The sequence below is a fragment of the Saccostrea cucullata genome, unplaced genomic scaffold (genome assembly GCF_032062105.1).
Source record: "Saccostrea cucullata isolate Sc308-1 unplaced genomic scaffold, CSIRO_AGI_Scuc_v1 ctg1297, whole genome shotgun sequence".
NCBI classification, from domain to species: domain Eukaryota; kingdom Metazoa; phylum Mollusca; class Bivalvia; order Ostreida; family Ostreidae; genus Saccostrea; species Saccostrea cuccullata.
In genome coordinates, this window is record NW_026940551.1 from 30,704 (window position 1) to 46,213 (window position 15,510).

The following is a 15,510-nucleotide window of genomic DNA, read 5'->3' on the forward strand; positions in this document are numbered from 1 at the left end:
AATGTAGCGGTAATGTATACTTTTTTGTAGCGGTAATGACTATTTAGTATGTAGCGGTAATGAAAATTTTGAAAATGTAGCGGTAATGATATACCGTTTTCAAAAACTGAAAATTGTCTGATTCGTAAGAAGCAGTTTCATTTGGGGGAATGGTTGGGGGAATAATGCAATGCCCCATCAAAAATCTTTGGTTATTTTACTGTGTAGACCATTTCTTTATATAAGCATAGAAGTATATTTAGATAATGTTTGTCAATGCTCTTTTTTATATTTGTGAATTAGGAATAGCAACTAGTATAATTTCTTCCCCCCTACTATTTCATTCAGGAAAAACAGATATGTTGAAAATAAATAACAACTACAGGTACTGTGAACAATGAGCTCACTAAATGATACCCCCGCCTCCCATATGAATATAATAGGAGTGTCCATCTTTTGTTGTGGGAAACCCAAAATATGTGTCGGATCGAAAAATAAAATAGGAAGTGCACAATGGCAATATGTAATAAAGATTCTGTGAAAGTTTCATCAAATTTCATTCAGTGGTATGGGAGGAGTTGCGGATATGAGATGGGTACCCCAAAGCGTAACAAACAGACGAGCGGACGGACGGACATAACGATTACTATATACCCTCCCGCTTTTCAAGCGGAAGTATAATTAAAAAAAAATCATGAAGTTTCACTTTCTCTTTTAGTCGTACTATGGTACAACATTTTTGAAGCGTTCTGTAATAGTACCTCGACACATTTATGGGGTCGTAAAGGATGACATGGAAAGAGTGTGACCTTGAGTGATTTGAGGCGCCATAAAGACACTTATGATTTATCAAGTATTATTCCTAAATTCAAATGTGCATGCATGTACAATAAACACATAAGTTACTGAATACAATTTCAAAAGACCTTTTTGATCACTAAGTTGATTGATAATATTTCATTGAGAATGTCTAGCTACATACACTGTATTTTAAAGTAACAAATAAACAACATTGTTCGTAACTTTATTCCAATTATCAAAGACATTTACTATTGAACCACTCTTATTAATAATCATTTTAAGAAAATTAGACTCCATTAATTGTAGTCTTTTTTGAGTGGAGAGGGGTAATTTTCTAATGTTAAACATCATGCTCCGGCTTATAGGTAACATATGGATATAACAAACAGTATTCAAAGTGAATATCATCTTCATTTCAAATTATTAAATTGTTAAAGATATTCACTATTTGAATCACTCACACTCTTTCCATGTCATCCTTTACGACCCCATAGATATAAATAACTGTGTCGAAGTACTATTACGGAACGCTGAAAATGTCGTACCATAGTTCGACCAAAAGGGAAAAATGCAACCTATGATTATTTATTATTCAACATTTCTATTTTTCCTGACTCAAATGATAATTTGATTATGCATGTTAATAGAAATGTCTTTTCGGGAATTAAAATTAGCTAAATGAAGTAATGAGTGTTTCTCTTTGTCCGAGTTCTGCGTTTTGCTTAGTCATTTAGTTATTGACAAGCTGTAAGTATTTGATGATACATGTAAATATTGGCAATCGCCGCGATTGTATCATCACCTGCTATCACTTATCAGAACAAGTCAACATATGATAAGAAAATAAAAGTCATAACATTGAAAAATATGTGGTCAGCTATTTATCTGTTTATGTGCTTGCTTAAAAGAAGCCTTATTTCGTAAGACTGCGATAGAACCTGGCAATCAAATAGAAATACAAATCCTAAACCCCTCCAAGGAATATTGATATAAATAAAGTTTAAATTATTATAAATAATTTTATTGTGTATCTATCAATTAATCAATTTATTAAAACGTGATGTCAAAAGAGAATACATCTTTAACACAATTGTCAGTCTACACCAATCCATGCCGGAATATCGATCCCGTTATATATTCATAGTTGTTAATTTTCAGTTTATGAATTTATGGTTTATATATAAAGAGAGTTAAAAATTAATCGTTTATATATTCAAAAGATAAATTCTAAAAGATACCATCCTAGCTGCAACCAATGTCATTTTTTTCTTAATTAGGCAACAGAAGAGAGAAAAGTATTTCTATAAAAGCAGAAAAGATTATGAAGCAATATGTTTTTCTTGGGCTGACCAAGAACTTTAGGACAACATTTCATCGTTTTATTTATTTATTTTTTTTTTGTATATTGACAAATTTATCTATGGGTGACATGGTAAGAATATGAAAATTGTGATTAGAGACGTCATAAATAAATGTTTTGTATTTAAAACGTCTTTCCCCTAAAACACCACCAAGCGTATATGTAAGTACAATACACTTTATATGCAAAATTAACACAAATATGTACGTGTATCAAGTTTTATTCTGTGTTTAAATTGACTTTTAGGTTACTCGATCATATCTTTCAAATTTTTTTTTTCATTTCGAAATAACATTTTACAAACTAGAGGTACTGTGAGCATTGAGCTCACTAAATGATGCCTCTCGCCTCCCATATGTATATTATGGCAGAGTCCATGTTTTGCTATGGGAAACCCAAAATATGTGTCGGATCAAAAAGTAAAATAGGAGGTGCACAATGGCAATATATAATAAAGATTCTGTGAAAGTTTCATCAAATTTCATTCAGTGGTATGAGAGGAGTTGCGGATAAGAGATGGGTTCCTTTTGAAAAGCGTAACAGACGGACGGACGAACAGACAGACAGACGGACATCCCTATTACTATATACCATCCCGCTTTTCAAGCGCGGGTATAATAAAAAAAAATAATGTATTGATGAAAGTAGAATTACTCAATATGTTTCCCTGCTATAGTCAGTTCTACTTTTGTGATGTGTTTCACATTCTGTTTCAGGTAAGATAATCTTCTTGTCTTCTGTCGTTCTGATAAACAATGAAAGTTGAGCATATAGGCCTAATCTCGAGGATTGTCAATATTTACACGCATCATCAAATACTTGTGAATGATAATATTAACATGCGTTATACGAACCTGCACTACAATAAGTCAAAAAGCATGTCACAAGTCATACCGCTGCATGGAGAAATAATTTTCAGTCCCATGTTAGCATACTGAGCAAAAGGCGTTGCAAACTATTTTAAAAAAGTTTAAACTAAGCCATGAAATGAAAAAAGAAATTTATTGACATTTTAATATTTCCTGCAAGACAGATTGTTAATTCATTGGTGTATCATCTACACATTGTTATCGTATGCATTTTCCTTAGATTGATCAGCTGATTCCTCCTTATCCCGACCTTCAGAGTTCACACGGTCAGCGGGGTCAATCTTCACCTCTAAAGACAGAGGATCATCCTCATCTGCCAGTCTTCCCTCTTCTATCTCTTCTAACGACTGATAATTATCATCATCTTCAAGACACTTTTCTACGATTCCATTCTCTCCACAAGATGTTATCTCGGTTTCAACAAAGGCTTTATTCACAAGACCTGTATTGGTGCACTGTGATGCCTGTGATTCCCCTTCAGAAGCCGTTATGTTGTAAACGTCTGATGCCTCTCCACAGCTTTGTGTACCAATAGCTAAATCTGACCTTTGAGATGCTCGTCTTTCTAAAATCCTCTGTCTTCTATTGAAAAAAAAAACCGAGGAAAATCTTGCATAATATTTTTATAATGAACACATCTGGTTTAGAAGGCGGATAAAATATTCATAAAATTAAAAAAAAATTAATTAATGAAACCCCGAAACAAATTAAAATCTATTCATGACACAATTAAGGTCTATACAAACTTAAACTCATCAACTCTAAAATGAGTAATTTTACAGCACATATGTTTTGTCAACACTAGTGTAAATAAAATTATTATTTCTTTGTTTTATCAAATTCTGTAAAATATAGAACTGGTGAAGATAGATGTACATCAAACAATGATCAGTCTTATAAACCATATAAATCAAATAAAGAGGGCAAAAATCAGTCCTAAAAGATTCTCTGTTCAGGGAACAACGAGTTTATTACACATTAATGTCAAAAGAATTAACTCACTTAATGAAGCGTATCTTTTCAGGAACGTAACAATGTCCACTATTAATTAGATAAGTATTTTTGTAAATAATTGTCTTTCTAAATTTTACCTTCGTGTGCAGTATATGGAGATGAAGAGGGTACATAAAGCAGCCATGATGGCGCCAATACCTCCAATGACGTAGACGACCAGGTTATCTACAGAAACAAAATTTCAAATTCGACTTCCTAAGTTTTAGCTATTAAAAATTTAACTCATTTTGTACTATTCTGCCAGAAAGCGTCAATTCTTATAATCATCTTGTAAGGAGATGGGTGAACTTAGCGTGCAGAAAGCCCAATAGCTTCAGATATATAAAAATATATTCAAATTGTGAATTCAGTATTTAGAGTAAAGTTCTCATCATTGATTTTTATGAAATCATGAGAAACAAAAAGTTTTGAGGAAAATTTTTCGTTAAAATGCATTCTTTATATAAAAAAAATAAATAATGAGGTATCCATTGGGTTCGAACCCTGGCAATAAAAATCCTCAGTTGTATTCTCTTTTGAGACCAGCACGCTAACCAATACGCTACACAAGTCCTGATGAAGTGTGGCATTTAAATCATGTTTGTGATATGACCATTGACTTAAGGGCTTCGAGTATTTCTCGATAATAAACCATATAAATCAAATAAAGAGGGCAAAAATCAGTCCTAAATGCGAAAGTTATGTCATAAAATTATATTTTTAAGGTATAGTGGGTCCTTGCTCCATAATTTTGAAAACCAAAATATGTATGTTTTTATGTAAACTTTGAGGATTACCTTTCAAAAAAATGGAGAGAAGACCCACTCATAACGAAAAATAGTGTTATAGTGTGAAAAAATGTCTCGTTTTGTCCTCTTTCGTGTGTGTATAATATTTCATAGGCAAATAACTTCAATCTTCATAAGATTTGTGCAAGTTGTAGAGATTTTACATAAAGTATACTTTAATGTTAGATGAAATATTAAGGAAAATTTTGATATAAATGAGATTTAGTTTTTCACCTTCATGTTTGTCGCGCTATGGGCTTATCTCTCGTCATGTTCACCCATCTCCAAATTTGCAAATGCATATTTTATTTTTTTTTAAATAAATGACAAAATTATGGGCTATGACGTATGTACCTGCTTCGTCATTTTTTGTAACAGCCTCTTTGCTTCTTAACCTTGACCTCGTTGGTTGACCTCTCCTATTGTTATTCATAACTATTCCGTAAGGGTTTAAATTATTGGGAGGAGCAGCTGTCGTTCCCCTACTACCTCCCATAAAATGAACCTGGTGTCCTTTCCTCCTCCCGTGATGGGAGGGTTGATTCTGGTTTCTGGACCAAGCTGGGGGAGGACTGCTTGTCGTGGGGGAAGACTGCAAGTTTTGCGGGCCAGCAGGAAATTGAGGAAACGACGGAGCGACCCAGTTCGTAGGTCCCATCCAGTTTTTGGGTCCGGGATGCATTCCTGGTAGTGACATACCCCAGTTATTTGGCTGCATTGTCTGTTGCATTCCCTCAAAGACAGGAGGAGCTGGAATTCTTGGTGACTGCTGAAACTGGGGATTCATCGCCCCCATTGGACCATATGGGCCAAATGGACCTGGCATTCTTCTTAAATTCCTATTTATACTATTGGGCGAAGGGGTTGGGTCCCCAGGCATTCGGACTGGGCCACACTCCATTGCGATCTCATTCTGAACCCCAAAACCAGCAGGCGGTACTGTCAAACATAATAATTTTAAAGTTACCAGCGGAAATTTAAAAGTATACGTTAATTCAATCAAACATCTACCAGTTACTAGTATATCATTTCATTGATTAAGAGTCTTTTTTCTTAAATTTAGATGTTCTTACCAAGTAACTTGGCAACAAACCCGCTTCTTTTTCCTGAATCCACGTCCTTAAATGTGATTCTTAGATCTCCTTTGTACATGTAGTTGTTGAGTGATCTTCTCCCACAAACCTCAACTTTCTTCTCCGATTCCGTCTGGTTGGGGCTTAGTTTATTCTCGAAGAGGACATAACTCTCCGGGCACGAGTGGTTGTTTCCTTCGTGTATATCTGTATGAACATACTGCGCCATTATGCGGTTGTCGTAACGACCTTTTAAAATACACTCACACAATTTGGTTGGAGGGGATTCAGACTGGAAAAAGCTAGGTGACATGATGAATACTTCCGGTTGGTTAACAACAGTTTTGATATCATTGCAAATGTCAAAAGAAGACCATGCTGTAGAGAAAACCAAATTATATCATAAAAATATATACGAATGGTTTAATATATTGTTTAATATATTTTTATGCAGGAATATTCAATTTATATATGATAATTTGAATTTATAGTTTTAATGGTTATACATGTATTTTTGAATGTTTGACACATCTGATCAATTAGTAAACATCTCAACTAGTAAATGTCTAAATTTGAAGCTCTTCGTCGGTATATGATGGCGTCTCTATATAAGTGAAAATTTCTCGAACAGGACGTAAAACATCATACAATCAATCAGTCTATCAACAATGTTTATACAATTTAAAATCATACATACTTACCATTGATACATTCGTACTCTATGTGAACAAAATTACTGGTTGTTTTACAAGTGGGTAGTAATTTCCCTGTGGTCCTAACAACACATTTAATCTGCCCGTCACAGAACGGTGTGATTTCAGAGTCCTTGTAGTCCACGACATCACAATCCTGGTCAGGAGAAGAACAGGTGTAAAGCCCTCCATTACCATACACCAGTTTTGTAATCAAAATAGTCGTTCCTGGACGGTCAATACAAGAAAGACTTCCTGTCAAGAAAACGCCTGGGTGTCCAGGTGCCAGTTTTGTAAATGGCATTTGTTCTTGGGTGCCGGCGACATTAGTACCTTGTCCAGTAATATGTGAAGCCCCTCCAAGACTAGCTGCAGTGTTTGGTAGACCGGAAGCTGTTCCTCCCGCGTCCGTGTTTTGTGCTGAGAGCCCTCCTGCTGCAGACGACACTGCAAGCGGAGAGATGCCGGGAGACATACTTTGGAGTGGAACACCCGGAGCGGGAACGCCTGGGGCTATTCCGTGCTGGACCGTCCCGTATCCAGCTGCCAATCCCATACCCAGTTCCTCGGAGGAGGCGGATATCTCGGCGCTGCTTACGCCGCCAAAATCCAGGTCTCCACCGATACCGCCATAACCAGCGTTCACTCCCCCGCCTAATCCAGCACTGTAGCTCACGCAGGCGTATTTCGTTACAGCCTCTGAAATAGTGCATATAAATGAATTGGCATTTGAAACTTATAATTTTGATACACGTACATTGGAAAGATTTACATATTGAGAAAAGTTGGAAAAGATTGTTTTGTCAATGTAAAAAAGACAAAGTTATTGATAAAAGAAATAAGTAATTTCCAATGTATAACACTGAAAAATCCATTAAAATTTCCTTCATAATATGATAATACTCATCAGGCTTCTAGTATTCTCACCTGTTACTTGGCTATGTAAAATAAAACTTCCGAAGAAAATGACCCATCGGACAGCGAACTTCATGTCTCGAAATACTTGTTATAATATAAGGACCTCGCTTAAATTCTGAGTGAATCTACGATGTCCCAAAGTCATGAAACGCTTCATCACAGCTTTGATTAATTCTGATTGAATGTGGTCCGATACAGACCAAGCCTTCAATGTGTTAAAAAGTGTTTATTTCAGCAGACTTCCAATTTCTTTGCATAGAATACTAATTCATATATATGAAATCTAAGCGATATTTTTATAATTTCTATGTACTAGTAATCTACATTACTAACATAGTGGAAAATATTTTCCTGATTTTTAAGAGGTCATAAATGCCAAACGACAGTGAGGGTTGATCTTTCTCCATTACCTATAATGGGAACCGATTGTTTTTTTATCTATCAATAAACATGATCAACTTTAAGACTAGTTTGGTCCGGTTTTAAAATCCATGACAGATTCTAAAACAACTGCATGTTTCATCATAGTTCTTCCATCATGGAGTCAGACGGCAATAAGACATTTAAAAAGACAACATTTATATGATATATATATATATATATATATATATATATATATATATATATATATATATATATATATATATATATATATATATATATATATATATAAATATTTTTTATACTGCGGAAAAATGTATATAACATGAGGAGTGTGTTATGTTGGTATTTTTCTACAACGTTTGCAAGTGTTTATCCCAGCATAAACAGAGAACGTATTTTATCATTTAATAACTAACTGTATCAGTTTCACAATGTGAAATTATTGAACATGTCTAAATTAATATTCCACAGATTCTGTAAATCATAAGAAGCTTTTATCACTTGGGATAGAGGTTGGTTCCAATCCCACTAAGGGACGTATAATCGGGTCTTTCAAAAGAAACCTCAGAAACCAAGATCCCTGTTGCAATGATACATTGTTCACTTGCTCGAAGGCCTTGCCGGTTTTGAGTTCAAGTGCTGGTGACTCATTATGTGACAAAATTATCGAAAGCAACGTTGAACATAAAAACTTGGGATACACTTGTTTTCCTTGTAAAATCTTTATGTTGTGTTTAGGGTATCAAGATCGAGGCTGCATTCTTTGATGGAGACGGTTTGTCAACATTAGTTTACAAATGGCATTTTTATAAAGCATAGATCAATTTTATGCATACTTTTTATACATTCCTGTTAAAATTTTTTAGTTTATCAATCTTGGAAGATTGGAAAATCTATCCAGTGGAAAAGAACTTTATACAATAATCAAGAATGCAATTTGCACGACTTTAAGAACATTCCAAACTGCCTTGCAAATTCAACATTGTTTATATACCCTGTTTTCTATTATCTAATTAAAAAAACAAATCAACTGTAGAACGTGTTTATATATGTATATATATTTATTTACATTTAAAAACAAATGTAAAATCATCAGATTTCGGATTTTCTTAGATCTAAATATTGTTATCATAGACAGACCCCTCAATATGATGAGACCGTCTAATAACCTCCCTACTCTGACAATACTTAGAGTCGATCCTCAACTCCATGGGAGGAGGAGCCTCGCCCTCACGTTCCCTTTTCCTCGCCTCTGCTACCTCATCTAACGACAGATAATTAGCATCGTCATCTTGCAGATGGATATTCTCAAACGACCCAGATCTCACACTGAGTTTGTCACATGACGCTACGTCATTTCCGTCAAAAGCTTGATTCACGTGACCTGTATTGGCACGCGCTGATGGATGCACGTGGTCCTCAGCAGAAGGTACCGTGTAAACTGGCGAGTCCTCAATACTAGATGGTGAGTCAGCAAGATCGGTCTCTGATCTCCGTGACGCTTTCCTTTCTATTACCCTCCTCCTTCTATGAAATGAAAATTTTCAATTACCGGTATACTTATTATTTAGAACTCTTCTTCAAATAAAGAAAACTTCTATAAAAATTGAAGTACTGTATATGAGCCATTACTTCCAACGTGAAAATTACTGAAAAACATTTTTGTGACAAAAAATAAACTGGTACCTTGAAGGGTGCTTTTTAGCGTAGAAATACAATTCTATCATTACTAGTTGTTGAATCAATAAATGCCACGTAGCAGGAATTCAAGCTTTTATGGTGGTAATTTTAGAACATGTATTTTGTTTACCTTCTTGTGCAGTACATGGAGATGAAAAGAGCACAAAAAGCCGTCATGGCTGCACCTACTCCACCGATGACATAGCCAACCATTTGTCCTGCAGTTAACAAACAAAAACCATTAAGTTTGATGAACTGTATACAAAAACTGCTTAATTATAATTTTGTTCTTTGTGAATGATTTTTCCAAAAGCATATTTTTAAAGATTCTTTTCCTATGAAATATTTCTTCAACAAAAAGAGAATAAAAATAAAAGAAAATTTAAGAACCAATACATTGAGTAGTTTTTACCTGTTTTATCAACACTCTTGTCTTTTGTTTCTATCACTGTGTCTTTACTTTCAATTCTTGCCCTCTTTGGCTGTACTGGACCTCTTCTAGGTGGACCTGGACCTCGTCTTGGTGGACTTGGCCCTCTGTTTGGTTGACCCTGACCCCTTCTTGCCTGGTTTGGCTGGGCTCTTTTTGGCTGAACTGGACCTCTGTTAACCTGACCTGGATTTTTTCTCGGTGGCTGAGGTTGCTGCTTTCTCGTTGCTGTCATCAGTGCCGGTTTGTTGTTGCTGGGGATTGGTGGCTTTTCATTTCTAGACCAGGCCGCAGGAGGACTAGTAGTGGTAGAACCTGACGGTGTGTTTTGTGGACCAGCAGAAAATTTTGGAAACTGGAACTGTGGAGGCCCCCAGTTTGTGGCCGGTCGTCCCCAGTTCATAGGACCAGTGTTAATGACTGGGAACGGAGCTCTCCAACCCGATGTCGGCATAGCCTGAGACCCCTCAAAAACAGGAGGAGCTGGAATTCTCGGAGACTGTTGGAATTGGGAGTTTAGAGTTCCTAAAGGGGAATATGGGCCAAATGGCCCCGCAAATGGCATTGGTCCTAAATTACTCCTGTTAATACTGTTTGGGTCAGGAGTTGGTTCCCCTGCCATTCTTACAGGTCCGCACTCTAACGCAATCTCCACCTGAACACCCATACCAACCGGTGGAACTGTGAGAGGTAAACAAAATAACCATTCATTATTGCAATATACCCGGTATCAATATTTCAATATAGCTTTTAGAAGCATGACCCGTCAATTTTTGCAATATAGTGCATTTTTGAGTAAGAATTTTGCAGCATTATACGTATTATATTATTTATTTGCTTTTATTTCTGATTAATTTTTAGGGATATTAACGAATAGTCGACTACTCGACTATCAGTCGAATGGACCGACTATCGAATAATGAAACGATTCGAATATTTAATAAATGCAAAAAAGGAGGTGTTAAAGAATTATCAACTCAAAATTGTAAAGCGTCATTCCTCAAACCATTGTATTATACTTTCATGTAAATTACTTGAATCTGATTCGTCGAGAAACATTTGATAAAAAACACTACTACCCGCTGAATAATGAAGCCACGCCCTCCTGCGTAGCAACAGTCAACATTGCTTGACGACGGGTGGTATTACAAAAAATAGCGACTGCGCGGAATTTATGCGCGCACGGTTCACTGTAACATGTTTTTGTATAAAACATTCAGTATAATATAATAAATATTGCATGTAGTTGAGTGTAACATTGAAAATTTTCACCCCTCGAAAACCATTGTCAACCTCGGCTGCGCCTCGGTTGACAATGGTTTTCTTGGGGTGAAAATTTTCAATGTTACACTCAACTACATGCAATATTTATATAATAGTATCCGACCTCGGACGAATAAAAGCTTAACAGTATATAGATAAGTTTCCACATCGTACACATGGAAAGTACAGTAATTACATACCGCGATAATTATTTTTCAATTACTGGCCTTTTTTGTTATTGTTAGTATGCAGCGCTTTACTGGACTTTGAAAATTATTAATTGGACTTGTACCAATTATAAATTTATTTATTACCTCTAAGAAAGTTTAAATTATGCTATAGGAACACAGCATAGCCGTAAAGTTTTGAAACTTCGATAATTATTAAAATAATAATCCCCCCCCCTTTCCAGTTTATTTTAAATAAGCTTTAAGTTGGTGTAAATCTATTTCATATATACGTCTTATCCGAACTTAAGATTCATTTGAATATTGGTGTGTAACACACGGTATAGGCATGTGATGTTACTTTTTACATAAATTTACGAAAAAGGTTTTTGATTTATAAAAACGCTATCGATGAGATTTTTTTTTCAAAAAATGCTCCGAATAGTCGACTATCGTTCGAATAATGCAATCGAATGTTCGACTAAGGAAAATAAATATTTTGATATCCCTATTAATTTTATTATTTTTTTCAAATGGTTTTTAAGAGAATTTGAAGGTGGATTAAAGAACAGCATGTAACAATAACTTGTGGCATTCACTTAGATCGAGCTAATAAGTACATGTATTTATCTATTTCCATTTATTCTTTACTCATCTCAACCATTTGATGGAAATATATGCTTAAAAAGTAATGAATATCATTTATAATTTAAAAAATACATACCAAGTAATTTAGAAACAAATCCACTCTTCTTGCCAGAATCCGAGTCCTTAAAAGTAATTCTGAGATCGCCTTTATACAAGTAATTGTTGAGGGAGCGTCGTCCACAGACCTCGGTCTTTTTCTCCAAATCCGTCTGATTTGGACTCAATTTACTCTCAAACAGAACAAAACTCTCCGGGCACGAGTGATTCGCTGTTTCTTCTATGTCTGTATGAACATACTGAGCCATGATGCGATTGTCGTAGCGACCTTTCAAGATGCACTCGCATACTTTTGATGGTGGGGATTGAGCCCGGAAGAAGCTGGGTGACATAATGTAAACTTCCGGTTCTCGAACAACAGTTTTGATGTCTTTGCAGATGTCGAAAGAAGACCATGCTAAATTGAATGAAAACTACAAATTTTACAAATATTAGGATTTTGCATTAAATGCTGAAAGTTACTAGGTTGTTCATGTTTCGGTTTCTTTTTTCATCAAAGAATTGCAAATAAACTTACGATAAATGCATTCATACTCCACGTGGACAAAATTACTGGTCGTTTTGCATGGGATCAATTGTTTTCCTGTCGTTCTTACCATGCATCGTACTTGGCCATCACAAAATGGCGTGATTTCCGGATCCTGGTAGTCTACTACATCACATTCTTCATCGGGAGCGGAGCAAGTGTATATTCCACCATTACCGTACACCAGTTTTGTAATCAAAATGGTCGTCTGAGGACGATCTGCGCAGGAAAGACTTCCGGATAAGACCACTCCAGGGTTTCCAGGGGCAAGTGGTTGGAATGGCATTTGTCCAGGAACAGGTGCCCCCACAACGCCGGAGCCCTGTCCAGTGATATGAGAAGCACCCCCGAGGTTTGCGGCGGTGTTTGGTAGGCCAGAAGACAACCCTCCGGCTGCAAGTGGAGAAGTTCCAGGGGACATAACTGGAGACATACCCGGTGCGGCTGCGCCGCCGACTTGCGCAGGTGTTCCGACTCCTGGGGCCATTCCGTGCTGGACTGTTCCGTATCCAGCAAATCGTGCTAACCCCATCCCGAATTCTTCAGACGAAGCCGAGGCCGAATTACTGTTAAAATCGTCAAAATCCCAGCCTCCGCCAACCAAGCCGCCATAACCACCGAACTTACCGCCAATACCGCTAAAACTCACGCAGGCATATTTTGTCAGAGCATCTGAAAAACCAAGAACGCACAGTAAAGAAAACGTAGTCTAAATGCGTTTATAATGAAATTCCAACTAGGTAAAAAAAAAAATTAAAACTCAATGATAATTTGCAGGTGTTGACACAAATTGTGTTTCAAGGCAAAACAATATACATGTACATGTTCTGAATACTTTTTTCAATAAAGAAATTGTGAATGGAGCTTTTTTTCGACGATTGTCTCCGTATTTAGATAAACTAACGAGACAATTCTTACCTGCTATCTGAATATAAAATAAATTTCCAAGGAAAATGACCAGTCGGACATCGAACTGCATGTTCAAAGTAAACTAACAGAGCACATGACAAAAAGTTGTGGTAGATCTACTTAAAACTTAATATAAACAACAGCCAGCTCATCGTTAAACGCTTCATCTCAACTTTGATGCATTTTGATAAAATACTAAAGTCTACACGCGAGGACCTATTTCTCTGTTATTTTCGCCCGTTCTTTCTTGTAACTTTCACTTGCGTCAGTTTAGTGACGTGATCAATGGGGCATGACCGATTTTTACAGATGCTTGATTGTGTGCACAAATTACAAAAGCTGCACTTATTCGTTAATGTTTGTCAATTTTGTAGCCTAAGGTGACGTGACTGAAATCAATTTTTAAAATTTATGTCTTTGCATCGTCGGTGGTCAATGGCGACCTTGGGATGTATAATGGACTACCTTGGCTATATTTTGTGAAATTGATTAGTCTCAAAATGATTGAAACCTTCAATGAGCATGTATTTATAGCACAAATCAACTAGAGTGATATATTTTTTTTTATTTTTGCTTTCTAATTAAATGAGGACAGCTTAGAACATACAGGTACACACTAAAATAAATAAATAAAAATTGTAAATCTACTATATGCCAGGCATTTTTGATATTTAATTTTTTACATGATGTTTTTAAGTTCTGATTTTCAGTGCACCTCCTATCATTCAATCGCACTGAGAACTAAAATACACACTTAAAATAAAATAAGGGAACAATTACAAAAATGATCGATGACTTTGTCGGTTTCAGTCTTGAATATGTAGAGCTTACGCAAAAAAAAAAAAAAAAAAAAAAAAAAGCACTGAGATCTTGAAACTTCCTTGAATTGATCCATTACTTACAAATCCATCTAAATATATTTAAAATTAAAATTCGTATCTCTCTTTCGAAACTTCTTCGAATTCATGAATATAAAATAGACCGTTTCACGGTAACTGCGGTACTGCTCTTTTGCAGGGCAAAATGATACAATTTGGTGAAATATGACGTAAAAGTAATTGTTAAAGATACGTCATTTAAGGAATCACTGTCTAGTTAGGAGAGTATGCCAGGGCATCAACAATAGTGGGAAACATGGGATAATTTGCATGACGGGCAAAGCCCGTTATGCTAAAATTATCCCATATTTCCCACTATTGTTGATGTCCCTGGCATACTCTCCTAACTAGACAGTGATTCCTTATATTTTCATTTCATTGCGAAATGAAATGGTAGATTTAGACTTTTAAAATGTAGACATAGACTTAAATTACATGCCAATTTCAATAGTCCTCGCCCAATGACGTCAAACACCTAGGCAGCCGCACGAGATTTACATGCACATTTTGCCTCCTTAGCGTCAGACATAGAGACAGCTGCGCACGAGATTTGCATGCATTTTAGGCCTCCTTAGCTCCTGACCTATCGACCTGCCTAATTAACATTCCGGCATAATTATAAAAAAATAAACTCCGACAACTTTGAAAGAGTTATCGCAGAGAAAAAAAAATTAGAAATGGAAATATTTAATTATCTCTCAACAAAAACTTCGCCAAATGTTATTATTTATTATTATTATAAAGAGTAGTACCGCAGTTACCGTGAAGGGGCTAATTATAAATAGTAATAAAACTCAAAACTTTATATGTCTAAAATGTACTGGAAGCTTTAATTTTAGGGTTTGTTTATTTCTCTCAAACTATATTGTACATTATAGTAATATTTATATACACATATAAATATTATAATTATTGTATTAATTAAAATCTAAACAAGATGACAACAGACACATGAATGCTCTTACAGGAGAAAACATTTTTTAAGACTCCAGCCAGAACTTGAGATGTGAACAGACGTTTCATAATGACATTGTTTGTTTTATTTCCAGAAGTGTTTTCATCGTCTTCGTTTCTTCCCTTATCGTCTCGAGCCAT

At 35.7% G+C, this 15,510-nt stretch overlaps 2 protein-coding genes across 2 annotated transcripts; both read right to left on the reverse strand.

Annotated features, from left to right (window-relative positions):
- Nucleotides 1-3,123: 3,123 nt before the first annotated feature.
- LOC134255592 (uncharacterized) lies at nucleotides 3,124-7,553 on the reverse strand. The gene is made up of 6 exons (XM_062738121.1): nucleotides 7,483-7,553; nucleotides 6,565-7,254; nucleotides 5,864-6,241; nucleotides 5,145-5,729; nucleotides 4,101-4,188; nucleotides 3,124-3,591 (listed from the first exon to the last, which is right to left on the reverse strand). The coding sequence occupies exons 1-6, from the start codon at nucleotides 7,544-7,546 to the stop codon at nucleotides 3,198-3,200; spliced, it is 2,199 nt and encodes a 732-aa protein (XP_062594105.1). The 5' UTR covers nucleotides 7,547-7,553; the 3' UTR covers nucleotides 3,124-3,197.
- A 1,332-nt stretch (nucleotides 7,554-8,885) lies between these two features.
- LOC134255591 (uncharacterized) lies at nucleotides 8,886-13,704 on the reverse strand. Its single transcript, XM_062738120.1, has 6 exons — nucleotides 13,547-13,704; nucleotides 12,620-13,300; nucleotides 12,122-12,499; nucleotides 9,950-10,648; nucleotides 9,668-9,755; nucleotides 8,886-9,384 (listed from the first exon to the last, which is right to left on the reverse strand). The coding sequence occupies exons 1-6, from the start codon at nucleotides 13,605-13,607 to the stop codon at nucleotides 8,973-8,975; spliced, it is 2,319 nt and encodes a 772-aa protein (XP_062594104.1). The 5' UTR covers nucleotides 13,608-13,704; the 3' UTR covers nucleotides 8,886-8,972.
- Between the last annotated feature and the right edge of the window lie 1,806 nt (nucleotides 13,705-15,510).